Genomic DNA, 26,934 nt, shown 5'->3' on the forward strand with positions numbered 1-26,934 from the left:
CAGGCCCAGGGACACGGGCAGCCGGACCCCGAGGCCTACAGACCCAGTGTGTGGTGAAGGTGGCGTGTCACACCAGTGCAGAAAGGACGGCTTGTAATAAATATTGAGGTGACTGGCTAACCGCTTGGCGAAAGACTAACTCGGACCTGTACGTCACACGACACACCCAGCCAGACGCCAAATGGATCAGAGCCGAGTGTAGAAAATGAGACAAGTACTAGAAAACATAGGTGATTTTCTTTGTAACTGGAGCATGGGCAAAACCTCCCTAAATATGATTTAAAATCCACGAACAATAACAGACAAAATACGTACTTGAAAAAATAATATTTATAACGTTTAACATTTTCAAAAATATTTGTAACTTGGGACAGAAAACAGTTGTCGAGCTGGGGGCGGGGGGGACGGTGACTGCTTGATGGGGACGGGGTTTCCTTTTGGGGTGACAAAGCTGTTTGGAAAGTAGACAGAGGTGATGGTTGCTCAACATTGTGAATGTACTAAATACCATTAAACTGAATACTTAATTTTTTTAATACACCTTAAAATGGTCAAAATGGTGAACTTTATGTTATAACAGTGCATTTTACCTCAATTAAAAAATTTTAATTGAAGGGCTGGCCCCGTGGCCGAGTGGTTAAGTTCCCGCGCTCCGCTGCAGGCGGCCCAGTGTTTCGTTGGTTCGAATCCTGGGCGCGGACATGGCACTGCTCATCAAACCACGCTGAGGCAGCGTCCCACTTGCCACAACTGGAAGGACCCACAACAAGCAATATACCGGGGGGCTTTGGGGAGAAAAAGGAAAAAATAAAAAAAATCTTTAAAAAAAAAAAGAGAGTTAATTACAAGAGATAACGTAATAAAAATATATTATAACTATTTAAAAAAAAAGAAAAAATTGTAATTGAAAATTAGGAATATTAGAATTAGTTATTCCTAATTCAAAAGAGCTCATCAGCTCCAAAAATCAAGAAGAAAAAGAGAAAAAATAAGAGAAACACAAACCCAAACTGCCCCAAGATCCTATTTCTCACCCATTAGGTTGGCCCAAACCCAACTTTGGCCACAGTCTCTGCTGTGGCTGGAGGCAGCCACCTCCCACCATGCTGTGGGGATGCAGAACGTCCCTGTGGGGACGGGACAAGTCAAACACCCCTTTACCTTTGGGACATTTTCACATTTACACCTTCTAAATCTGTCCCAAAGGTACGCTGGCAGAAATCCAAATGACAGGCACACAGGTGGTTCCTTGTGCCATTCTTTGATTACTGAAAAGACTGGAGACATCGCAAATGCCCAGCATTAGGGGATGTGCTGGGTCAACTGTGGGATGGCCGCCTAGCTGTGCTGTATACACCTGTGTGGAGCAAAATGTACCTGATTTTACACTTTTGACAATAAAGCCATGGAGGAAAAGCTAACTTAAGAGAACACTTTGTAGAAACTATGGGGCTGGCCCCGTGGCTGAGTAGTTAAGTTCGCGCGCTCCGCTGCAGGCGGCCCAGTGTTTTGTTGGTTCGAATCCTGGGCGCGGACATGGCACTGCTCATCAAACCACGCTGAGGCAGCGTCCCACATGCCACAACTAGAAGGACCCACAATGAAGAACATACAACTATGTACCGGGGGGCTTTGGGGAGAAAAAGGAAAAAAAAAAAAATCTTAAAAAAAAAAAGAGAACACTGTAGAAATTAAAATAAACAAATGAGCTTGTGTATCGAGCTGGAGACATAAGCACCCAGAGAAATCAGTTATTCCAATTATAATATATTTTAACTTTCTATCTTCAATAAGAAAGATGTAAAAACCATAGCAAAAAACCTAAACTTCAATTAGCAGTCTTATTGTTACAAACAGTATTATTATTCCAAAATTATATGCCTCCTGTAGGATACAGCAAGTAATGTAAAGAACCAAGATTTTCATCTTTTTGTGTGTGTGTGTGAGGAAGATTGCCCCTGAGCTGCCATCTGTGCCAATCTTCCTCTTTTTGCTTGAGGAAGATTGTCACTGAGATAACATCTGTGCCCGTGTTCCTCTATTTTGTGTGGGGCGCTGCCACAGCATGGCTTGACAAGCACTGCTAGGTCCACGCCTGGGATCCTAACCTGTGAACCCTGGGCAGCTGAAACTGAGTGAGTGAAACTTAACCACTACGCCACCAGGCTGGCCCCAAGATTTTCTTTTTCTTTTTTTTTTTTTTGAGGAAGATTAGCCCTGAGCTAACTACTGCCAGTCCTCCTCTTTTTGCTGAGGAAGCCTGGCCCTGAGCTAACATCCATGCCCATCTTCCTCTACTTTATATGTGGGACGCCTACCACAGCATGGCTGCCAAGCGGTGCCATGTCCGCACCCAGCATCTGAACCAGCAAACCCTGGGCCGCTGAGAAGCAGAACGTGTGCACTTAACCGCTGCGCCACCAGGCCAGCCCCTGCCCCAAGATTTTCATGGTTTTTTTTTTTTTAAAGATTGGCCCTGAGCTAACATCTGTTGCCAATCTTCTTCCTTGTTTTGTTTCCTTCTTCTTCTCCCCAAAGCTGCCCAGTACATAGTTGTATATTCTAGTTGTGGGTCCTTCTGGTTGTGCTGTGTGGGGCGCCGCCTGAGCATGGCTGGATGAGTGGTGTGTAGGTCCGTGGCCGGGATCCGAACCTGCGAACCCCTGACGCCGAAGTGGAGTGCACGAACTTAACCACTGCGCCACTGGGCTGGCCCAAGATTTTCATCTTAAAAGAGGTAAAATCAAAGAATTTAAGTGAAAAGTTTTGTAATCTTAAATTTTGAATTGGAAACATTAGTGTGGACGCATAGTTTTTTTTTCTTAAAAAATGTGTATTTTCCCCGCTAAAGCAAGGGTGAAGGGCTGTGAGCTCTGCAGCGTCCCCTCACATGGTTCGGACAAAATTAATGAAAAATAAATAAATTACGAACCGACTCTCCAGTTCTGCCCAGGGAAAGACTTGGAAGCAGAGCGGCCGGTACGACGAGCACATCAGGGCCGACTGTGGGCTCTGGTTCTCACCTGCTACTAAAGGGAACCAGGCCCTGGGGCAGGACATGTGGGAGAGGGTGGCGGCATGGAGGCCATCAGGGGCCTGCGGGCTCCGTCTGGCCAACTATGTGATCATTTGAGCACCCACCGTGTGTTGAAGAACGAGACTGCGCGTGCCTTGAATCACATCACATATACACAGAGCCCTGGGTTCCTAACAGAAGCCTGAGGAGGAGCGAGGGTGGGGTGGTGGTGTGAGAAACAGCTCAGCCCATGGGCCACCACCGAGGTTCCAGGACATTCTTACTCTGACAACTGACAACTGAAGGCAAAGAATTAAGCTTTATGCTGGCTTCCAGGTATGAACCTAATTTAGGGTAACCCAACAGCCTCATGGATGGGGGAAGTTCTTGGGAGAGAATTCCAGCCACTGAATGCAGAAGGGACGAGGGTCAGGAGACTAATCCACAGCTCTGGTGCGGGAGCTGGTTCAGGCGGCGCTCCCCTACGGGTGCAAAACGTTTCAGTGAAAGGTTGATGGAGAACCGAGGATAAAGGGGCCAGGTGGTCGCCATCTGAGCCTATTCTTTTAGCATCAGCAGAGGTGCAACAGGCAGACATGAGGCTCCTGGTGTGTGGGGACGGGAAGGACTGGGCAGCCCTTCGGAAGTGTGTATCCTGTCGGAACTTTCAATCCAGCTTCCAGACTAGAGGAAACAGAGGGCATGGAGGAACAAGTCAGATGCTACAAGGAACCCAGGTGAATCCAGAATACAGATGGGGGACGCCTTCCAGGATTAGTGACCAGCTTCCCGGGAGGTCAATGTCAGCAGGAGGAGAGATGACCAGATGACCATGTCAATTATTTGCTCTTCATCTTCAGCTCCACCTTCCATGCTCTGCTCTGGGGCTGCCCTCCCAGGCCCCCTCCTCGCTGTAAGCAGGCAGGAGGAGCCTGGGCAGGAGAGGGTGGCACTTCCGTGATGCTCCCAGCTTCTCTCATCACTCCAGCAGTGGGGACAGCTCCAAACCCAGCCTGCAGGTTCCCTGGTGCTGTGTGGTCTGAAGATTTGTTTTCCCGCAAAGTCAGCAAAGTCACGTGTTGAAATCCTAACCCCTAAAGTGATGGCATGAGGTGTTGTCACTGACAGGAACTCAAGGGTGGGTTTGGAAGCATTTAACTATTTTTCCTTTTGTTATGTTAAGGAGATGTAATCACCAGCCACCCTGAACGGGACCTAGCGCCACCACCAGAGCCTCGCCTCTGACCTTTGCCTCATTTTTAATGCTAAAATCTTCTCTTTGGGAGGAGCTGAGGCCTTATTACCTTCACCTGCAGTGTATGTGGAGGCATGTTTCCAACTGAGCCTGCGAAAGCGGATGTCCACCCCTCCCTTGTGAACAATCATCTCCCATCCAAAATAAAAGGTCCCTTTCCCTTTGTTCGGGGACGCCAGGACTCTGGAAATGACTCCTCGTGGTCTCCTACTTGCTGCAAATATACCTCCCTTTGTGAGACAAGTGCTCCTGGTGGACAGTCTGATTTAAGTTGCCAGGAGGGAACCCGCTTTGGTTTCCGGAAAAGTGTGGCCTCGGGAGGTGATTAGGGTGTGTCAGCTCTGCCCTCATGGTGGGATTAGTGCCCTTATAACGGAGATCCCAGAGAGCCAGCTCACCTTTCTGCCATGTGAGGTCACAGCAGAGACGCCGTCTGTGAGGAGCCGGCTCTCGCCAGAAATAATCGGCCAGCAGCCTGATCTTGGGCTCCCAGCCTCCAGGACTGTGAGAAATTAATTTCTGTTGTTTATAAGCACCCTCCACCCCGTTCATGGTATTTTTGGTACAGCAGCCTGAATAAGTCAGAAAATGGTGACTGAGGAGTGGGGGTGCTGCAGTAACACAGACCTAAGAATGTGGAAGCAGCTCGGGAACTCAGGGGTTGCAAGTTTTGCGGCGGCTGCTAGAAAAAGCCCCCACTGCCATGAACAGACCGTGACGGGGATTCTGGTGAGAGCCCAGAGAGAGAAGAGGACCCAGTCCTCGTAGAGAATGCCTAAGGGGCCCTGAACAGAATGCTGGCCGAAACCTGGACGTCAAGGCCATTCTGATGAGCTCTCGGATGGAAATGAGGATCAGGCTCTCTCTTTATAACAAGAGTTGTAATCCTTGTGATAAAGCAGCCCGGCTGGATTAAGCGTGCGTGTCCTAGTTTGGTAGAAGGTAGGACTTGTGAGCCGTGAAATCAGATCTTCGCTGAGGGAATTTCCAAGCAAAGTGGAAGAGCTGAAGGAGGGGCCTGGTTTCTTTTGAATACTCCCAGTAAAACACAAGAAGAGAGGAATGGTCTAAAGATGGAACTGGTAACCAGAAAGGAAGCAGACCTTAAAAATTTGGAAAATTCTCAGCTTTCCCTTATTGAAAATAATGCAAAAGCCTGTTCAGAGAGGGCACGAAGGGTGTGGCCGAAATGATAAGGAGATTGGCGTGGATAGGCCTTCCCAGCTAAGCTAGGAGCCATCTGTCAGGACAATGGGGAGATTAGTCAGCCACGTAAACAGAAGCCGGGGCCTACTGTCCCAGACGGTGGAAGAATGACCCCAAGGCATTTCAGAGACCATGGAGGTGCCCCTCCCATCACAGGCCCAAGAGCCTGTGGGGCAGATTTCAAGCCTCTGCTCCCAGCTTTCTGGTGCCACAGGCAGAGGTGGCTGCCCCTCTGGAGGGTACAGGTGGTAAACATTGGTGCCGTCTGTTGTCCGGGAGGTACCACCTCTGCCAGTGCACAGAAAGCAAGAGCCATGGGGGCCTTGCCACCTGCACCTGGATTTTGAAGGATGGAGTGACCTGGAGCCTTGGGCTCACGACCCAGGCAGAGACCCATGCCCCATACAGGTGGGGCCGCTGCAGAGAGCCCTACTAGGGTGACCCTAGATGGACAGAGACATCGGGAGCTGCAGGTGAGACCCATGAACAGTTAGCCGTTAATGACTAGCTGGCTCGTAACGGAAGCTTTTTTTGGCGATTATTAATTATAGCTTTCAGTTGTTTGCCCGCCCATTGTTAGCTGTGCTGCTTAGGCGACATGCTATCCAACTCCCACCAGGTTCCTATAGATAACATCCCTGCGCCTGGTCACCATGGTAATGGGGGTCTGAGCTGTTTCTCAGGAATTAGGAGTCGACTCCCTGCCAGTTCAGGCCGGTCGAGACCACCAGCCCACCAACTGGGCCTTCGAGGGTCGCTGAACTCCTGATGTCGGAGCAAAACACTCCACCCGCAGATCATGCTGCGCCTCCATTTTGTGAACATGTGTCCTAGGAAGAGGCAGGAAGTTTGACTACACCTGCGCGGATCAATGACCTCACTCCTCCTTGCCTCCAATCATCCATCCCCACACTTCAGACCACCTTGCCCCCAACCCCATCACTATCCTTAGTCCCCCTTTTGGGGAGGTAGATCTGAGATTTGTTCTCCCGTGTCCTCACCTGCCTGCCTTATGAATAAACCCTTTCTCTGCTGCAAACTCATCATTTTGGTGACTGGCTTTCTGGGCGATGGGCAAAACAAACATGGTTCGGTAACAGGCACGTGACCCCAACCCATGAGAACTGAGTGTGGGCTGTGCTCAACAAAGCTGTGGGGGCAGGGCCAGCACCCGTGTGTCTGGAGGGCTGGACCTCCACCCTGGTGGGCCTAGAGGGCAGACACTGAACCAAAGGGGATTATACTGGAGCCTAAGGTTCTGCACTTGCTCAGGACCTGTCACTCCTTTCTTACCTCTCCCTTTTGGAACAGGAGTGCCCATTCCATCCCTGTCCCACCAGTGCATTTTGGAAGCACATACCTTACCTGGCTTCACAGGTTCACGGCTGGAGGTGAGCTTGCCTCAGGACGCACTGTACCTGGAGCCTCTCCCGTACCTGATTTCCTCCGTGGTATGCCCAGCATCGGCCTCCTGTGCCCCCCGGGCACTTGGGGCACTAGCTGACTTCCTCACACTGCCAGTGCCCCTCCGAGGGCTCAGCACCAGCCCTGTCCCTCCTCTGAGGTCCTGGGGACTGGTGACCCCACCTCCTTGCACAGCATGTCTCTACGTTCCTGGTGTGGCTTCCGATATGGTGGTGTGTTAAGAAAAAGAAAAAGGCTGTGTGTTGTTTTTACGTGCATATTGAAGCGTTTAGGGGTAAACGACACTATGTCTGGAATTTGCTTAAAATACTCCAGCAAAAGAAGGGGGCAGAATAGATGAACCCCTAGTATGAGGAAATGCGGGCAGGCTGTTAAAGCTGGCGACAGGCACAAGGGGCGAGCGTACATCTGGAAACCTTCACAGTAAACACACACATCAAAGTAATATATGAAAGTAATAAAATAAACTTTACACAATCATGCTAAATTCACAACCATCCCTCACCTTGGGAATGCCCTCTCTTCATGGAATTGGTGTCCTGAGACTCTTTGGCTCCTTAAAAGTAACGGGAAAATAACCACAACCCTTTCTGTCCCAGCCTTGTCTTCAGCTTATCATGGGCTACTCTACTGAAGATCTATCAATATTCTAGATCTTGTCAAAACTGCAGCAAGAAAAAGAGCGCGAGAAAATGAGAGTTGCCCTTCTCAAGCTTTTAGGGAAAAGACTCTGGAAAACAAATAGTCATCAGCAGATGAAAGAAATGTAGTCTACACAAGTGATAATATCCAAAATGCTCAGCCATAAAAATAAAGGCCTTTTATTTGGTTTTTCTATGCCATTACAGGAACATGTGGCAACACTCTTGAACGCACGGAGTCCTGCGGCCCGCCCAGGAGGCGGCTCCGCTCTGGGTCACGGGGTCACCTTCTTGTAGGTGATGTGAAGATGCTGAGTCATGGGCTGGGTAGTGGTTGCCATGGAGACTGTCTGTTCAAGTTTGCCTTCAGAATTCAGCCTGAATTTTCGGGTAATCTGAGCAGAGCAAAACAAATACAAAACACCTTAGTTTTACTCTCCCAAAGATTCGGCAAATGGTTGCCGTCCTGCCACAGGCAAGTGCTCGTGCAGAGGCTGCCACCTATCCCCTTAGTCCTCAGAGGCCTGTGAGCCGGGCAGTGTCCCCGCCAGTGGGTGACAGACACTCGGCCCACAGCCACTACGGGGCATGCCGAATCAGGGTGTGCCTCTCCCTGCCCCTCAGCTGTCCCAGAAGACCGACAGGCCAACACAGGAACTGGTCTCATTTTAAAGCCATCTTTTTTTTTTGCCTCCATCATTAGACATTTGATCAGACAAAAGCTGCCCCTCCAGTGGGCACTCTGCAACTTGAACTGATGTCACCTGTGCTCTTGGAGAACTCGGGAACAACAGTAATTCATCGGAACAAACTATGGCGGCGATTTCCAATAAGAACACAGACCTGTAGCAACACCCTCAGTGAGAAAACCCGACCCTCCTGGAACGGGCGTGAAGAGAGTGCGAGCGCGACAACTGTGGAGACGACTCTACTGCTCGCTACTCCCTCGCGTTCTAGAACACGGGGGGATCCAGGAACAGGAGTTCTGCTCAGGCCACAGCCAACTACTTAGTAATTGACCAGCCCTCCAGAGAAAAAACCGGAAAAGCAAGATTTCAGAGCCTATTTATTTTGAAGATTATTTAACTATAACTTTACTATTTATGCCTTATCCCCGAGCTACAAGCTACAAGCTGCGTAGACAACTACAACAGTTTACACTTGCTCAGGAAGGTATCGTTACATGAAAATAAGTAACTTTCTATTTCACAGTTTAACTGGCTCTTAAATAGTTTCCTGAGGGGGAAAACAAATATTTTGTGTTAAGAAACTGGTACATGTAAATGAACTGCAATGTGTTCATTTAAACTTTGAGGAAACCGGAAGATGAAGTTTTGGGGGTTCTAAACTATTGTTCTAAATGCCATACAGATATGCACGTATCACTGTTCATATGTGAAGGCTGGAATGGTAGATAGAGACGCCATCTTTGCTAAGTGCACAGTTGTAGGATATTCTAAACGGAAAAAAACCTGACACTGAAGATTGCTTACAGGAAAAAAGAAATCTACTCCTAAAGAGAAGAGAGAAGTGTTATACAACACAAAAATGCGACCTTGAGATTCGAAAAACACTCACTTTACAGCTTTAAAAGACAAACAAAAAATGACAGGCAGAGGGAGTCAAGACCCATGAGAACTGTGGCAGCTGCAACAAAAATGGAACAGAGAACAATGATTTGACCCCACTGAGGAAATGACTAATTAAAATGAAATTTCACAAGTCTTCAAGTCTGTGATAATACATTAATGCACAAAATAGCACAAATACAAAGTCTGGACGTCCCCCCTTAGTTCAGAATAAATATCAAACCCCTGACTTACACACCGCCCAGGTACAGACACGCGGGGTTTCACCACGAGAGTTCCAGTCACCTGCCACCTCACACGCACTCAGTATGTCATTTCCAATATAAGACACTAAAGACGTCTCCAGTGGCACATTCTAATCAATACACTACAGAAAAGGGGATCCTGACTTTCAGAATGCGTCTTTCAGCACTGCAGCACGATGGCTTTAACTGAACGGCTGAGGACAACACGGCAACCACACTGTACTGTGTGGACTAACTCACGTCTGATCTGTAAAACAGAACCAAGATGAGACTATATAGTTACGAACAGTAAAATACGAGAAAACTCATATGTATAAATAAGGGGATTTTTCATCAGTGGCGGCATTCGTTATTTTGCTTTTAAGAACCTGGAAGAAATTGTTTGTTTTGAGTTTCAAATGTTCCCAGTAAATCTAGTTGTTTCTTAGCTTCCGTGATATCACCTTGAATTGCTGAAATAAGTGACTATTAAGAATCAAAGTTCTGGGGCCGGCCCAGCAGCACAGTGGTTAAGTTTGCATGTTCTGCTCTATGGCCTGGGGTTCACCGGTTCTGATCCCGGGTACGGACATGGCACCGTTTGGCAAGCCATGCTGTGGTAGGCGTCCCACATATAAAGTAGAGGAAGATGGGCATGGATGTTAGCTCAGGGCCAGTCTTCGTCAAAAAAAAAAAAAAAGAATCAAAGTTCTTCTCTAGTCTGAGGGAGCCAGCGATGGCCAGGCTGCGGATCTCCCCAGAGACGTCCACTTTGAAGGAACGCATGATGTCAGTTTCCATGGACATTTTTGTGTCCTTGCAGTTCGGGTTCCACCATCTTATGGACATCTCCACCTCCAACACTGGCCCAAGCCTAATATATGCCAGTGGATGCATCAGCTGCAAGATTATCTACTTGTTCAGGACAGGCAGCTGTGGCGATGCCCAGATGCTCGGGGCCAAGACCAAAGCCCTGCACCGTGTGGCTGAGGCAGAAGTATGGCAGGTGCCCTGAGGTCACTGTCTGCTTGGAGTGTGGGGTGTGGGGTGTGGCCTGCTCTGTGTGTCCCACAGAGCCGCCATTGAGGTGGTGCCCAGACCCCTCCCCAGACCAGCCGGGGGAAACAAAGGGAACTTGGCTGGCCAGGTGGGTGCACGATAGGCTGGGCGGTGCTCATGACACGCCACGGCGAGTCCCTCGCACTGCTGACCGGGTGATCCAGAGGCTGTGTCTCTGCCCTCAGAGTCCATTTAAAGGCACCAGAGACCCACCAAGGCAGCAAGGACCAAGGTCCCAGAGAGACGGAGTGCTGAGGGGACGCAACCCGGAGCAACAGTGACCCTGAGGCTCGTGCTGGTTGTAAGAGGCTGCCTGCAGGCCGAGGGGACAAGGGTGGGGTCAGGAGGGAAGTGGTAGCTGAGAGGCTGGAAAGCTGGGCCAGGCGTTCTAGGATTCCTGGAGCTGTGACGCATGGAATATACTCTGGAATCAGTGCCTGTCTTGAAGGAGAGGCCATGGAAAACACCCCAGGCTTTTGGTTGAGACCCCAAAGGGCTGTACCCCAGCAGTAAGAGTTAACCAGAAATAGACTGGGAAGTCCAGTTCCAAAATAGCTCCATCTCTGATTAACAGGATCTGCCCTTCATAGGCTGTCAACCAGAGCGTGACACCTGTTCTCAAGTCACCTACAGTTTTTCAGACATGACATTTAGAATTCAGGAAAGAAAAGGAAAAAAAAAAACCTACTTAGCCTACAGGAGGTAAGAGCGAAAGAGAAAGAGGAGTTGGAATGGACGCCCTCCCCTGGGGTGAAGGATGGGGATGCCAACACTGGAGTGATTAGAAAACTGTATGGAGAAATTCAGCAGAGAATCAGAATCTGTCAAAGAGAATAAAATGAAAATTCTGTAACTGCAAAATACAACAACTCAAATTGAGGCCCCCAAAATGGAATTAGCAGATTAGACACAGCTGAAGAGAGGACTGGCAAACTGAAAAATGGTCAGTAGAAAATATCCAAAGTGAAACTGGGAGAGATGGATGGATGGAAAATATGGACAAAAGCAAGCGTAAGAAACACACTGGAAACTGAATCCTAACAGATGGGCAATCAGAGTCCCAGAGGAAGACAGGAAAGAGCATGGAATATAGGCAACATGCGAAGGGACTATGGCCAATTTCCTAAGATGAACTAAAGCTATGCAAGCCACAGGTTCAAACTACATCTCAGAAAACACTGGTTGATCACCAAAGACAAGAAGACAGAGCCTGGAAGCAGCTGGGGTTGGCGGGATACTAGCTTGACAACTGCCCTCTCCACAGAAAGGATGGAAGCAGCCGGGGTGGGGGCGACGCTATCTTCACAAGAATGATGGGCTTGACAACTGCCCTCTCCACAGAAAGGGTGGAAGCAGCCGGGGTGGGGGGCACATTATCTTCACAGGAATGATGGGCTTGACAACTGCCCTCTCCACAGAAAGGATGGAAGCAGCCGGGGTGGGGGGCACATTATCTTCACAGGAATGACGGGCTTGACAACTGCCCTCTCCACAGAAAGGATGGAAGCAGCCGGGGTGGGGGGCACATTATCTTCACAGGAATGATGGGATTGACAACTGCCCTCTCCACAGAAAGGATGGAGGCCAGAAGATAATGGGACAATATCTTCAAAGTAACAATAAAACTGTCACCTAGCATTCTAGTTGCAGTGAAAATACTCTTAAAAAATGAAGGCATTTTGGGGCTGGCCCGGCACCCGTGGCCGAGCGGTTGGGTTCGCGCGCTCCTCTGCAGGCGGCCCAGTGTTTCGTTGGTTCGAATCCTGGGCGCCGACATGACACTGCTCATCAGGCCACGCTGAGGCAGCGTCCCACATGCCACAACTAGATGGACACACAACGAAGAATATACAACTATGTACCGGGGGGCTTTGGGGAGAAAAAGGAAAAAATAAAATCTTTAAAAAAAAAAAAAAAAATGAAGGCATTTTTAGACCAAAAAAACCTATAGAGTTCACCATGAGCAGGACTCCCCACTCCCTTAAAGAAAATACCAGAGGATGTTCTTCAGGTTTTGAGGAAAATGATCCCTGGTAGAAGCATGGGGGTGCAGGAACAAACGGAGAAAACACGTGCGCCCCTCTCAGTGCGTACAGACCACAGACACGGGGGCCATGATGCCTCGTGGGGGTCGGTGTGTGCCGGCACACAGAGACGAGGCGGGAGGAGGACGCATGGAGGTGGCGCTCTGAGTCTGCTGCCCCAGGTGTGCTCTGAGCCCCGGCGGCACCAGTAGCACTTAGGGCGTTGCTGGAAATGCAGAGTCTGACTCTGCCCAGGCCCAGGGGTCGGCACTGACATTCTAGTAAGAGTCCCAGGAGACTCCCACACACATGTAGTCTGAGCAGCACTGTCCAGGGCTCCCGCCGTAGTCCTGAAGGAGCCCAGGTACGATTCAACATCGATGCACCAATACACGTGGCACTCCTGTGGCAATCACTGGAAGGACAGTAGAAGAATGCACAGCAAACAAGCCAACAGAGAGGGAAGCGGAATAATTCAAGAAGGCAGGAGGAGGGAGCAGGGAGCCCAGCACACGCACGACCGACAGGAAACGCACAGGCAGGGGCTCCACCTGCTTGTACGAGGGAAACGTCCTCACACTGCAGTAGCTTCTTCAATTCTGCATTATTTATTCTGGAATTTCACTTTCTTTTGAATATTGAATATTCCTTTCTCTTGAAACCACTTTTCAAAGGAAACAGAAGTGGAGTGGAGAGAAATGAAGCACATGTCCCCACGCCCCGACGCGTTCCAGCTTCTGCAGGATGGTGGCTGCCAACCCTCAGAGCCCGTGGCCTGCAGTGGGCTCTGCTCCCTGGACGGCCTTGCCTCTGACGTGGAGACACACGGCAGGTGGCACGTGGTCTGACGGTGTCTGCTGGCGCCTCGCCCTCAGGCTGGACGCCCAGCTCCATGCTGTGCAGATGGAGCACAGGTGGGGCAAAGGGAGCACCTGGCCAGTGCCATTCAGGCGGGGCACCCCCCTCGTGAGCCTTTCCAAGGACGAGAGCTGGAGCGGCTTCTGGCCGTGCCACGTGGACTCACCCCATCTCGCTGCACAGTGATCTGAGTGTGGCCTCTCTCTCAGCCTTCAGCTCTGCCTCTTTGTGCCAAAATCTGTGAACACCTCCTGACAGCCATCTTGCTCCAGAGTAAGCAACTTACTGGCAAGAAGCAGGCAAGCAAGAGAAGGGAGACAGGCCTGGGGGCAGATGCCATGACTGACAGACATTGAGGCCGCCTCTCCCCAGGTGGCAGGAGGGAGGGTGCCCTGGGAAGAGCAAGTGAGGGGCTGCCCTGTGCCCACCGCCCCATGGTTGGATAACTCCCACACATGGGTTGTGACTTCCAGAGTTCCGTCCCCCCCATCTCAGAGATGACGATCGGCTGTCACAATGGCTCGCTCAGCGCCAAAGCCAGCGATGGCAGTCAGTGCACAATCTCCCCAAGAGGCACTCTCAGGCTCCTGTGGCGCTGCTGCCCCTTGGATGGAATTTCTCCTGCTATTTTCCTCTTCAAATGGAAGTTATTTGGAAAGGCTTAAAGCTGAGGCCCTGCATCACTCAGCTCAACAACAGACCTCTTTTGGTGCCTACAGCCTCTGGTGACAATGAGCAATCTGGTGAGTTCACTAATAATTCTGTGGTCATCCCGGGTCGGCCCTGACAGCTACAGCGTCATTAGGATACAGAACCATCTGAGCCAGACTGACCCTCATTTAAATACAGGGGGTTGGAAGCAACTGTTAGCCTTTAAAATTCAAAGTGGTGCTTGTTCAGGCTGTTGGGAGATCAAAAGCAGTGTTTTTTCCTAAAAAAAATTTAGAGAAAAGAATATCGAGAACTTTCCCTAGATATTAAAATATAAAGCCACGATCATGTTAAATTATTAGATGATTTTAAATTACAATTGGTGAAGAAGGAGACAGACAAGAAAAAAGAAACAGATTCCTGCCCCCTATTTATGGGGATGTGGCTTAAGACAGGCATGACATTTCAAATCTGTGGGGTCACGGGTCACCCATCTGGGAAGTCAGAACTGTGCACTGCATCATGTAAAAAACAAACCTGAGAGAGACTAAAGGTCTAAATGTAAAAACAGAAGTGAGAGCTCCCTCGCACTCATAGGTTACATTTAAAACAGGAACAGATAGCATCTTTTGTTCATCAGATTAGAAAGGATCAAAAAGTCTGAAAATATGCCTTGTTGGTGGAGGAGCAGGGAAGCAGGCGCCCGCACGCGATGCTGGGGGAATGCAGTTGTTAAGAAAAGCCATTTAACAGCATCTCTCAAAATTCATAATGGACTTGTCCTTTGATCCAGCAATTCAACTGGGAGAAATTTATCCAGTTGATATGGATATATCTGCAGAAGTGGAAAACAACAAGAAACCTGAGAACGCCTAACCGCCCAGCAGTCAGGGCCGAAACAACTGAATCACAGCACACCGGGCCTGGCATGGTGGGGAGGGAGAAGGGATGATGAGACCGTGGAGACAGCCCGGTCTCGGAGATAAAGAGTAGGGCGAAATCTACGTCAGGGGCTGCCGTGTAACCCCTCGTGTAATTAAACGTGCGTCATGAGAGCGACATCGAGAGGCTGGCTGGCTGGCTGGCGGGGCTCACCTGCTCCACGTGGGGCTCCTTGGCGAAGGAGATCCTGGCGATGGAGTGGGATGCGATGCACAGCTCCTGCCCGTTCACCTCGCCCTCCTCCACCTCCACGATGCCTGCAAGGGAGGGTCGTCAGTCCACAGCAGCCTGCCAGGGTTCTCGGCGGCCGCAGCTCCTACCAGCAGCTCTTGCAAACAAGCATTCAGCGGGGCTGAACTTTGCAGCCACCGAGGCAACAAGGTGCCTGCAGTGCAGCCCCGAGTATGAAGAGGGAGGAGGTTTACAACTCTGACAGGGGGTGGTGAGCTCCGAGGGCGGCCCTCTCTAGTGTAATGGAAGCTCCTCTGCCTGCCACGGACTTCCAACCCACCAATGCCCCAGGCAGCTCCATGCCAGGCAGACCCAGTCTTGACCGTCCACCTGCTTCCAGAAGCAAGACTCACCTGAGCCTGTGAGCAAGGTAAAAGTCAGGCAGGTGGGCGTTGAGTAATTTCTAATTCGTGAACCTGGTTAACTATTTTAGGAGGACCTCCCACTGGGGGCAAAGCAGACTTCCAGACAGAGAACCTCAGCTGGACAGGGAGGCGCCCGGTCCTAGTCCTGCCCAGAGCTCAGCCCATAGGAAACACCTGTGTGCAGGGCTGCAGCCAGGAGGAAGCCCATAGGGTGCTGGTACTGAAAAGACTAAGGAGAAAAGATCAAACTGTCCTCACACAGACCCTCCTATGGCCCCACCTACCCCCTGTGGACCCCTGGGTCCAGAGACTGAGGACAAGGCCTGGGGCCCCCACCTGCCAGCTCCTCTCCTGTCAGCCCTCAGCCTGTCCAAAGGCCTGACACTTCCCACCCTGAAAGGGCCCCACGTCGGCATCTCTGTGAGCACCCACACGCTCAGAGTCACTAAGAAAGCAGGAGGCAGATGCCGCCCCTCCTGCTGGCCACCACCCGGCCAGCACTCATGGAGCGAGAGCGAGGGCCAGGGGCAGAGGCAGGCGGGGGCAGCCCGGCGAGCGAGGAGTACCTGTGTTCTGGGCGCTGACGAAGGCCACCTTGTTGGTGTCAGGCTGGAGGCGGATGAAGCCACACTCCCTGTGCATGGGCTTCCGTGTGTCTGGGTGGAAGGCGTTGAACCTGGACGGGCAAGCAGGATAGGTGAAGCCCCAGCTACTCGATGCCCACCAGAGAGTGCAGGGCTCTGTGGACGGCTCTCCTCTCACTGTCTAAAGCACCCCCACCCACCGAATATAAAGTAACGTGTTTCTTGTTCATGTAGAAACACAGAGATGTATAAAGCACACAGGACGGGAGACAGGACACAACGTGTGCAGGCTCGGGCTGCCAGGGGCACCAGGACTTTCTACCTCCGACCTAGAAGCAGCCCCTCTGCCTGCCCCACCCCCTCCACTTCCTTGTGCATTTCTGGGGGCCTGTCTGCCTGACTGACCATGACCGACCTCGACCCTGAAGACAGGAAGCTGTTCTTTATAAGCTGGGGTATACCCTTCCCCCAGGGCCCTCTCAGCGCCAGCACCTTCCACATTTGTGGACGCTCCGCAAATGCAGTGAAATGCCACCCAGACACCAGGCCTGTCCCCTCTTGAGCATTATCTTGCTTAGGAGTCCAATGGATGCATGTGGCAAGAATCAGAGCAGGCGCTGAGTCAGGAGGTAGTTTCTTGTCAGCCTGTGTCACTATGCTGAGCTGATGGTGGGCAGTGAGAGACGGCTGCATCTTGAACTGGGAGCACTAACCCACAACGAAAAGCCAACTCTCATACCTCCAGCAGCATCCGAGCTGCTGCAGGATCAATGGCCACAACAGACAAGCTTCTGATGCGTTGGTGCTGGTGGCTACAGCTTACTAGGCGGGCAACACCCTCTCTCCACCACAACCACCAAGAAGAAATACACTTTATACCATCAGCTACTGCTCACACAAACATACCATTATATTTAACAAAATATACATTTTCTAGTCTATTCTCGTTAACTTTTCTTTTAATGCTACTCAAAAAACTGAGTGACTGGCATTAAAAGAAAATTAATTAATGCTAGTCACAAAATTCTCTAATGGATTGTACCCATAGTTTAAAAACACTGCTTTATATTGTTGTGAGTTATTCTGTGTTATCCAGAATTTTCACATTTGGGTTTAGGTGCAGAATATTACTTTGCCCTCATTCATTCAACCAAGAATAATGCAAAAAGGTATGAGGTAATATTTCTTAAAACAATAAGATAAGATTTTCTAAGTCCTTTTGAAATTGCCAGGCATCATATGAGTAGTACCAAGTTAATTCAATAGGATTCTTAATGTAAAACTAAGCATACAGTGGAGTTGGGGGGACAGAGTTTTACTTTGTATTTTATATACTTCTCTACTGTTTAAACTTTAAAAAAAGTGCGTACGACTCCTGTAAATAAGTGTCCTCAGCCCGCTCCCCAGCCCCACCTGCCCTGGGACCAGGCTCCCTCAAGGCAGCACGGCTCCCCGCTGTGCGCCTGCCTGCGTGGGCGTGGGCGAGGTGGAGGCGCCAGCGAGAGGAGCCCAGAGGACTTCTGCTCTGTTGTACACAACACTAACAGCTTCTCTGAGACCTCAAACAGCTCAGGGGCGAGTCTAAACGAAAGCCGCACCCTCTCGCTTTCGGAAACCTTGGGGTGACTGATTTCCATCCAGCAAGGCACATGAGACGAGGGGTTTCACTGAGCACAAGTGTTATTTTTTCATTTTTACTTTTTGCTGAGGAAGACTGTCCCTGAGCTAACATGGCTGCCAGTCTTCCTCTTTGTATGTGGGATGCTGCCACAGCGTGGCTGCCGCTGAACGCTGTGTAGGTCTGCGCCTGGGAACAGAACCCAGGCCACAAAAGCGGAGTGCACAGCACTTAACCACTAGGTCACGGGGCCAGCCCCACAGGCACTTATTTTTACGTCTGGATTAAGAAGCCTGAGTTTTTGTGGTCAGCATAGCATCTTCAAACACATAAGAGAACCAGAAAGTACCATGTTTATGCAGTGGGTGTCTCAGGTGCCAGGTTAAGGCCAGGGAGGGGGTGCCTTTCTGAAATACGATCACCAGCTTCCTTCTGCACCTTCCACCTGGCGTTCGCCTGTCTCTTATGGGCTGGGTGTTCCCACAGAGACTCCGGTGGGTGCACTTACGAGAAGTTCAGCATGGGCTGGCCCACGTGGGAGATGTGCACCTCCTCTAGGTACTGGAAGGGCTGCAGCGTCGGGAAGGTCCCAGCTCCCGGCGGGTCTGACAGCCAGGTGCCCAGCATCCAGGACAGCGGCTCCACCACTGGGTTCATCTTGGGGGGCTCTGCGGACAAAAGGAAGAGTCAGTCAGCGGCTCTGCATCCCCTGGTCTCCTTCTGACCGTGCCCTGCTGAGCTGTGGGTGGAAACGCACACTCTGTCATGGAGCACGCCCTCGTGAGTACAGCTAATCCTGCGGGACCATGAACATGCCACTGGCCACCTGTCGAGAGGGGGAGAAAAAGGCCAAGCACTCAGCGAACATCACCTTGCCAGATCCAGCTCCAGAACTCTCTGTCCTGCACAGGAAAGAGGGCGCGGGCCTGGGGTCAGGGTGCCTGGGACGGGATCAGTGATGGAGATCAAGGGCAGAGGGAAGAGCATGACCAGGGGAAAGAGGGTTTCAGAGCAGGCAGAACGTGAGGAGCCCACTCCACAGGCAAGACTTGCACGTGAATGGCCGCCTGAGATTCCCGCGAGAAGGCGTGTGGATCTGACAGCACGTGAAAGGCCGCCTTAGGTTTCCGTGAGAAGGCGTCTGGATCTGACAGCAGTCCCCTGCAGACTGTCACCCAGAGGGCACGGTTTCTCTCTCACTCCACAAAAGAACCCACTGTCAGTGAAGTGTGAGAGACAAACGCAGGCCTTGGATTGAGACGTGTCAGGTGGAAGCGACAGGAGCGTGGGGGAGGGCAGAGTGGCTGGGTTCGCCATCCCCCCAGGCCACAAGCCCCCTGCCCCAAGTCCTGCTTGGCCAAGAAATCGCAATCAAACACTGGTTACGGACCACGAGCTGGTGAGCGGTTTTTCAGAGGTCAGCTAGCGTGATTCTCACGTCACTGTGTGAAGCATCCTTATCCACACGTCGAGAAGCTGTGGAGGGAGCAGCTGAAGGGCTCCTGAGACCATAGGAAGGCGGGACTTGGCCCCCTCCGGGACTTGGCCGCAGAGGGAGGGTGCTGTAACAGGAGGTCTGATCCCCAGATAGAGCCCGAACTCTGTCCTGGCCACGCCCTGTTCCCCACCCCTTGACAGCGTCAGAGCTAAACTTTTCAACCTGAACAAAAAAAGCAGGAGAGGAGAGCGGAACGCTGGCTGATGGTGCCGAGGCTAGACTGCTGCAGGGCAGGTTTTACCAGTGGGCCCACACATGCCAAAGCAAAGGGGCCCCTTCCTTGTCAGAGCTGATAATCCAGCAGCTTCCTTCAGGCCTGCCCGAGCAGAAGACCCACAGACGGGACAGGAGTTCCGGAAGCATCTTGGCCTCTGAAATCACACAAGCTGGGACTAGAAATTGAAAGCAGTCTGGGAGAACAATACCCAGGAGGAAGGGAGGGCCTGGGCTCTGGGCATCTGAGAGCAGCGGGAAGGGAGGAGGAGGGCCGGGCGCGGCCAGCCTGGGGCACGGGGTGAGGACACTGGGTGGGGGACAGGGAACTGCGCCCCTGACTTCTGAGCCCCCGTGTGGCAAAAACGGGCAGCAGAACGAGGAGGGGTGTGAAAACCCACTCCTTTTCCAAGCTTGCTATCTCTCAGGATTTCCTTTTCAAATCACCCGTGGAAAGTCAGAAAGTGATAAAACTTTTGTAATCAGACAACAAAGGAAATTTAAGTCAGGATTTTAGTTACAATCTTTGACGGACATACGGAATAAAAGCTTCAGAATGAAAAGTCTGGGTGAGAAGCTGCTGCTGCTGACGCCGATGAGCTGCCTGTCATCTATGACACGTGAGCCAACTCCTTCCTTCTCGCAGTGTGCCCGGCGCTCTTCCAGGGAGCAGCATACTGTCGGTGGAAGGAAGACGACCACCCTGCCCACCCCTGTGGTGCTCGCGTGGTGGCGAGGGGAGACGGCAAGACCGAGAAACGAGGAAAAGATGCCGCAATTAATGTACACTAGGTGATAAGCCGGAAAGGGAGACGGCGGCTGCTGGGCATTTTGAGATCTTAACTAAGAGGGGGAACGACAGCCTCCTGAGCAGTGTGCAGAGACCAAGAGGGCACGTGGGGCCCTTGGCTCCTGTGGAGAAGAGTGGGCCAAGCAGACACGCCGGCCTTGCTGGGGAGGAGCAGGTGGCCAGTGTGGCTGGGGACGGCCGGGCCAGGACAGCCTCAGCCCCTGGAAGGGCTCTGGCCTCGACTTTGGGGGGCCACGGAAAGGTGTGAGTGGGAGGGCCGAGATCTCTGGCTGTGCAGAGCGGGCGGTGGAGGGTGGCCTGGGCCCAGCGGCAGTGGTGGAGGTGGGAGAGGGCCAGATTCTGGATCTGATCTGAAGGTAGAGACAACCGGATTTACTGATGGCCGGGATGTGGACATGAGAGAGGGAGGTCACTCCGAGGTTTATGGCCTGAACAATTGAGAAGTTGCCACCAACTGAGGTGCCAGACTCAGAGGAAGAGCTTGGGTGGCTTGAAGTGTGAGACTCTGTGGCAAAAATCAGTCAGCTCAGAAAGTGCAAGTCCTACCATTTCACACAAACAGAAATCATTATTTTTCAGACAGACAGCTATGGCCTCAGAGACTCTCAGTCTGGTAGCATTTTTATCATGCTCAGTTGCAGCACTGAAAAAACGTTCTCTGAAAATCTCAGGCTTTCTGGTGGGTTCTCAGGCCCGCCCACATCAAGTGCAGCACAGGGTGGGGGTCGCCGCCCATGGTCACAGCCCACTCTGGCTCTATCCACGTCTGGATCCTCGGAGCCACACCCTGTGCGCGGCCTAGTTTGTGACCAGTCTGCATGAAATGGAAACATACTTTCAAAAGTGCCAGGCTGCTGATGCAAAAAGTCAGTCCTGTGAAGATGCGCGCCACGCCAAACCACGTACTTCCCTTCTCTCAAGGAGGGTCTCTGAGCACCTAGTTCTCTGCTGGCCCAAGCGCCGAGCCCCGTGGCTGAGCCGAGCCCGCCCCCTAGCGTGGAGTCACGCCACTGCAGCGCAGACCCCAGAGGGAGGCGGGGCTGGGAACTGGGTCTTCAGGAAAGGGACACACACCTTCTCAGCAGCCAGAGCTGAGGTGACGCTGAGGGGAGGGACCATGCACTCACTTCTCGCTGCCCCATGTGCTCTGCACGCTCCTGAAGAGGCAGCCTCCTCACAGGAAGGCAGTGGTGGGCATGACACCAGCCCCTCCCCAGACCACCAGGATCAAGAGGCCTCTGCCTGGGGACTCCGACTGGGCCCTCCGCAGGCCGCCGCTTCCCCCCTCCCCCGGGGCACCTCACCACCCCCCCATGGCCGCCCTGTGCACCCCAGGGGCACCTGCTCCCCCTCCTGCGGGGCTGTGCTCAGTCCTGGCCGGTCTCTGCCCAGGCTGTCCTCCTCCCAGGGCTTCTCTGCTGGCCCCATTCATCCATCCGGTTGACACCTTGCACCCCAAGACCAAACGAGGCCCCTTCCTCTGACGTGCCTCCCTGGCCCTTCCCTCTCATCTGCCCCACTGGGGAGACCCTGAGCGGGGGAGCCTGTCCTCATCAAATCTGCTCCTCAGAGGGACCTGAGACGAGGAGCTCCTCAAACTTGGGGTGAGAGAGACAGAGAGAGGGAGAGAAAGAGAGAGGGAGAGACAGATGGAGACAGAGAGGGACAGAGAGAGGAAGAGAGAGAGAGAGAGAGAGAGAGGGGGAGGGAGAGAAAGAGAGAGAGAAAGAAATAGGGAGGGAGGGAGAGAAAGAGAAATAGGGAGAGAGAGAGGGAGAGAGACAGAGACGGAGACAGAGAGAGGGACAGAGAAAAGGAGAGAAAGAGGGACAGAAACAGAGAAGGAGAAACAGAGAGAGGGAGGGAGAGAGAGACAGAGATGGAGACGGTGGGGGGGGGCGGGGGGCGGGGAGAGAAACAGAGAGGGAGAGGTCTTGTTCTTTCATCCCCCAAAATCTCTCTGGCGATCTCTCTGAGGGAACATGATCTGGTAAGTGAGCATTATCACCTCTGCCAGAAAATAAAAAAACAACACACAAAAAAACTTTTCCCGAACTTGATTTTCAGGGAAAATAGGTCATAGATACAACCCACACAGCCAGCAAAATATGCATGAGGGCCCTGAAAGCGGCTGGGATGGGATGTCAGAGCCTCACTCAAGGACAGAAGGGGGCAGGGAACAGGCAGGGACCTCCGTGGAGGGGAGTGGGCTAGCTATCCGAGGAGAGGCCTGGGCAGAGGGCTTGGCCGGCCAGGCACAGAGGGGCGAGGCGGCAGGGCCATGGAGCCGCTCGCCACGGCCCTGTTTACAGGAGCAGCCTGCCCACAAGGCAGCAGAGAGTGGGGAGCCCTGACAAGGAGCAGGAAGATGGCCAGGCCCAGACCGGTGTGAGGGAAGCTCCTGGCACCATGGAAAATGCCCCAACTGCAGGACACGCCTGACATCACGTGCCACGCAGAAAGGCAAGAACACTGCCAACCAAAGGGGTGCTCTGCTTTTCCCTCAGATTGACTGTAAGAACCGCCAGAGGTCAGAGATGTAGAAAATGTGTCTGAAAATGGATGAAAAATGCGGTAGAACACAAAGTGTAGGAAAGAGAGCAAATATTGCCAGGACCCAGGTGGAACCGACCAGACGTTTCACCGTACTCTCTAGAAACCCAGCGAAGCACTCGCCTCCACGAAGACAGACCACGGACTAGAAGAGCAGCGACCAGGGAAAGAAGTGGCAGGAGAACAGGAGAAGGCGCACCCTGAGCTGGCAGAAGTCGGAAAAGGAGCAGAAGAAACACCAATCAAACCACCAGCAGGAGGAGGCTGCAGTGGGAGAGGGCGCACGGTGGGACACGGAGGGCAGGGATGAGTCGCAGAGGAGAGGAGAGGAAAATACAGACCCGGAAACCAAGTTCAAAAGGACTGGAGACCCTCGCACGCTGCGGGTGGGAACGTAGAGTGCGGCCTCTCCTCACAGGGTGGGCGTGGGGCACTGCGCTGGCAGCGGTCCAACCCAGGGATCCACCCAAGGGACGGAAATACCAGTCCACACCACTGGACATGAGTGCTCACGGCAGCATTATTCACAACAGCCTAAGCGTGCAAACGACCCACATGCCCTTCAACTGACGAATGGGTAAGCAAAATGTGGCACAGCCCGACGCTGGACTATGACTGGGCCATAAAAAGGAATGAAGCCCTGACACATGCAACGTGCATGAACTTTGAGCACACATTAAATGTCACATACTGTATGACGCCGTTTATACGAAATGTCAGCAAAGGCGACTCCACAGAGCCAGAGCAGGGCAGCGGTTTCCCCACAGCAAGATTCCGTGGTGGAAGAGACCAGAGCCACACACGGGGGAAGAGTGAGTGCGCAGGACTTCACAGCCACACAACTTCCTTTGACACACAGGAGACAGACCTGAGCTGTCCGACACGGAAGCTGGCGGCCACACGCCAGCTTGCGAAATGTGGCTGCTCCACTGAAACGTGCTTTAAGAGTAAGGCACACACTGGATTTCAAAAACTCAGTCCAAAGAAAGAGAACTTCAAGTATTTCAGTAATTTTTAAGTACTGGTGGTTATGTGCTGAAATGATAATGTTTTAGGTAACACTGGATTAAATAAAATATATTATTGAAATTAATGTCACCTGTTTCTCTTTACCTTTTTTTTTCCTGAGGAAGATAAGCCCTGGGCTAACATTTGCTGCCAATCCTCCTCTTTTTGCTGAGGAAGGCTGGCCCTGAGCTAATGTTTGTGCCCATCTTCCTCTACTTTATACATGGGACGCCTGCCATGGCATGGCTTGCCAAGTGGTGCTGTGTCCGCACCCAGGATCCAAACTGGCGGACCCCAGGCCACTGAAGCTGAATGTGTGCACTTAACCGCTGCACCACTGGGCCGGCCCTTCTCTTTACCTTTTTAATGTGGCTCTTAGAAAATCTTAACTGACACGTGAGCACAGGTTATGTTCCTGTTGGATGGCGCTGGAATGGACAGTTTTCAGCACTCAGGGAACACTGTCCCACAAATTCTCCCTGAGGATGTTACTGGAAGACAGAATTCACTGAGAGACGACAGGGAAATGAGGGCAAAAGGAATGACAGTGAGTACCAAACACATTCCACGGGAAAACAAATACAGGCACCAGTCACAGGTGGCAGATGCCCTGACCGTGCAGGCGTGACACGACGCAGAGACACCTCGAGATGAGCCAGGGGAGCAGAGCAGGCCCGCTGTCCATCACTGAGAGTCGATGGCCCTGAGGCTGACAAACCAAGGAATAGACCATGCAGGGTAAGATTTTACTTTAAAAACAAAAGACAACAGGAACACTATAAAATAATAAGACAGAACTAACACCAAACACATCTGAACTCACATACCAAAAGAAAAGGCTTTTAAGGGGCTGGCCCGGTGGTGCAGCGGTTAAGTGTACGCATTCCACTTCAGCGGCCTGAGGTTCGCCGGTTCGGATCCTGTCAGACACAACACCGCTTGGCAAGCCAAGCTGTGGTAGGCATCCCACATGTAAAGTGGAAGAAGATGGGCACAGATGTTGGCTCAGGGCCAGTCTTCCTCAGCAAAAAAAAGAGGAGGATTGGCAGCAGATGTTAGCTCAGGGCTAATCTTCCTCAAAAAATAAATAAATAAATAAGAAAAGGCTTTTCAGATTGGATCACAGAGCAAGACCCTCAACTCTTGCTGTAACTAAACTAAAGTAATCGAGAAAGGCATCTCAGAAAGCTGGGCAAACGCAAGCAGGGAGAAAGCAGGCGTCATGATCTTCCTATCAGGTAAAATGAAGTCCCAGCCAAAATGTACTGAACTTGACAAAGAGTGGTTTTTTTTTTTTTTGAGGAAGATTAGCCCTGAGCTAACTGCTGCCAATCCTCCTCTTTTAGCTGAGGAAGACTGGCCCTGAGCTCACATCCATGCCCATCTTCCTTGACTTTATATGTGGGACGCCTACCACAGCATGGTGTGCCAAGCGGTGCCATGTCCGCACTTGGTATCTGAACTGGCGAACCCCGGGCTGCTGAAGCGGAACGTGCGCACTTAACCACTGCACCACCGGGCCAGCCCCAAGAGTGGCTCTTTAGGACGTGAAGGGTGCAAGTCCCAATGGCAGTATCACGGTTACAAATACTCATGCACCAAACACAGCAGCAACTTCCGTAAGGCAGAAATTATTAAAGATGCACAGATGTTGATAGAAAGAAACTAAAGGATACCACAATTCATGTCTACGTCCAAGTGAATAAAATACAAATGATGAAACAGAATACCTACGTGGCATGTTAAGGTAGTCCTGAGTGATACATGTTGCACTTTAGAGCTTAAAACTAGAGAATACTCCTTTTCAAGTTCCTCCAGAAAACTCATGAAAACTGACCTTACAAATGGTCAGAGACTCTGTAAGTGTCAAAAAGCAGAAGCAATTTCCACCACACTGAGTGATCACAACGCAGTGAGACTAGAAATTAAAACACTATGAGACAGCCCTTGAAGACATTATGCTATGAAAGAGAAGCCAGACACAAGAACGTACATATATTTCATGTTTCCGTTTGTATGAAGTTCTAGAAGAGGTAACTGGATCTATGGTGAGAGGACCAGAACGGGGCCGGGGTCGGGGCTGGGCGGAAGGAACGAGAGCTCGGGAATGCTTGATCACGGGCGAGGGGACACCGGTGTCCGCACCTGTCAAAACTCACCTACAGGAACACCTAGAGCTGTTTCACTTTTGTAAATTACACCTCGATAAAACGTTAAGAGGTGAAAATTCCACAAAACAAACATCCAGAAAAATCAGAAACTGAAATGCCCGTTCCCTGGACCGTTTACTATGTTGGAGCAGCACAGGGTTGTGGCGGCCAGGTGACACCGGCCTCAGAGTCGGCAGGTCAGGAGCAGCCTAGCTCCCAGGGGCAAGGTCTGCTGTTGCAGTTCTGTTATTTTAAGAAAATCCAGAAATACTGGTTTAGGAGTAAAATATCCCACTTTCTAAAGATGTGCTCAAATTAAACCAACAGGCTGGAGTGTGATTCACACACCCTGGTCCCTGGCTGTGCTGTCCACCGTCCACCAGCCGGCCACAGCCTTGGTCTCACGCACAGGGCACGGGAGGCCTGGCGAGGGCTGGGCGAGCCTGTGGGGCACGGCCCAGTGCACTCCTGGCCCTTCCCAGGTCGGGGCCTGCGGCTTCCCTCCTCGCTCTTTCCTTATGCCTTTCCTCTTCCAGCTAGGAGTGAGAGGCGGGTGGCCACCCACACAGCCCCTTGAGTCCTGAACCAATGCCTCAGGAACATCAAGCACGATCTTAGCTGCCCACAGCTGTTCGTAAGTGAGCAGTCTTGTTTCATTTGAGCTGCACAGGGAGCCGGTTCCCGACTCACGGGCCACCTGCGAGTTCTGCGTGTGCGCTGGCCACGGCAGGGAAGCCGCCTGCGTGCAGATGGGAGGCTGGCCCACTGAAGTCAATGTGCAGTCACTAGCTCACAGAGAGCAGGCAGAACAAAGCAACAGAACCTGCTGTGAAACGCACGTGAGAACTCGCTTAAGACAGGTCATGAGGATCCAGGTAAGAACTGGGCTTCTGGAAGTCTGACGGAACTGAGTCTCCTGCCCCCGGTCCGGGGGCCCAGGGCCTTGCTGGAACTTCTCCATCTAGAATGTGTGCACGTGGAGCAATCAAAGATGGATTAAAGATGGATCCATG

General features: G+C 51.7%; 1 protein-coding gene across 3 annotated transcripts in view; it reads right to left on the reverse strand.

Moving 5' to 3' along the window:
* Window positions 1–7,707: 7,707 nt before the first annotated feature.
* THAP4 (THAP domain containing 4) overlaps window positions 7,708–26,934 on the reverse strand; it is a 45,256-nt gene continuing 26,029 nt past the window's right edge. For all 3 annotated transcript variants that reach the window (XM_023642798.2, XM_070269685.1, XM_001497749.7), the window contains 4 exons: window positions 18,197–18,356; window positions 16,053–16,162; window positions 15,044–15,147; window positions 7,708–7,938 (listed from right to left, as the gene is read on the reverse strand). In XM_023642798.2, the coding sequence (XP_023498566.2) occupies window positions 7,819–7,938; window positions 15,044–15,147; window positions 16,053–16,162; window positions 18,197–18,356 (494 nt within the window). In that variant the 3' untranslated portion in view covers window positions 7,708–7,818. The remainder of the gene's footprint in view (window positions 7,939–15,043; window positions 15,148–16,052; window positions 16,163–18,196; window positions 18,357–26,934) is intronic.

This window comes from Equus caballus, chromosome 6 (genome assembly GCF_041296265.1).
Source record: "Equus caballus isolate H_3958 breed thoroughbred chromosome 6, TB-T2T, whole genome shotgun sequence".
Taxonomy (NCBI): Eukaryota; Metazoa; Chordata; class Mammalia; order Perissodactyla; family Equidae; genus Equus; species Equus caballus.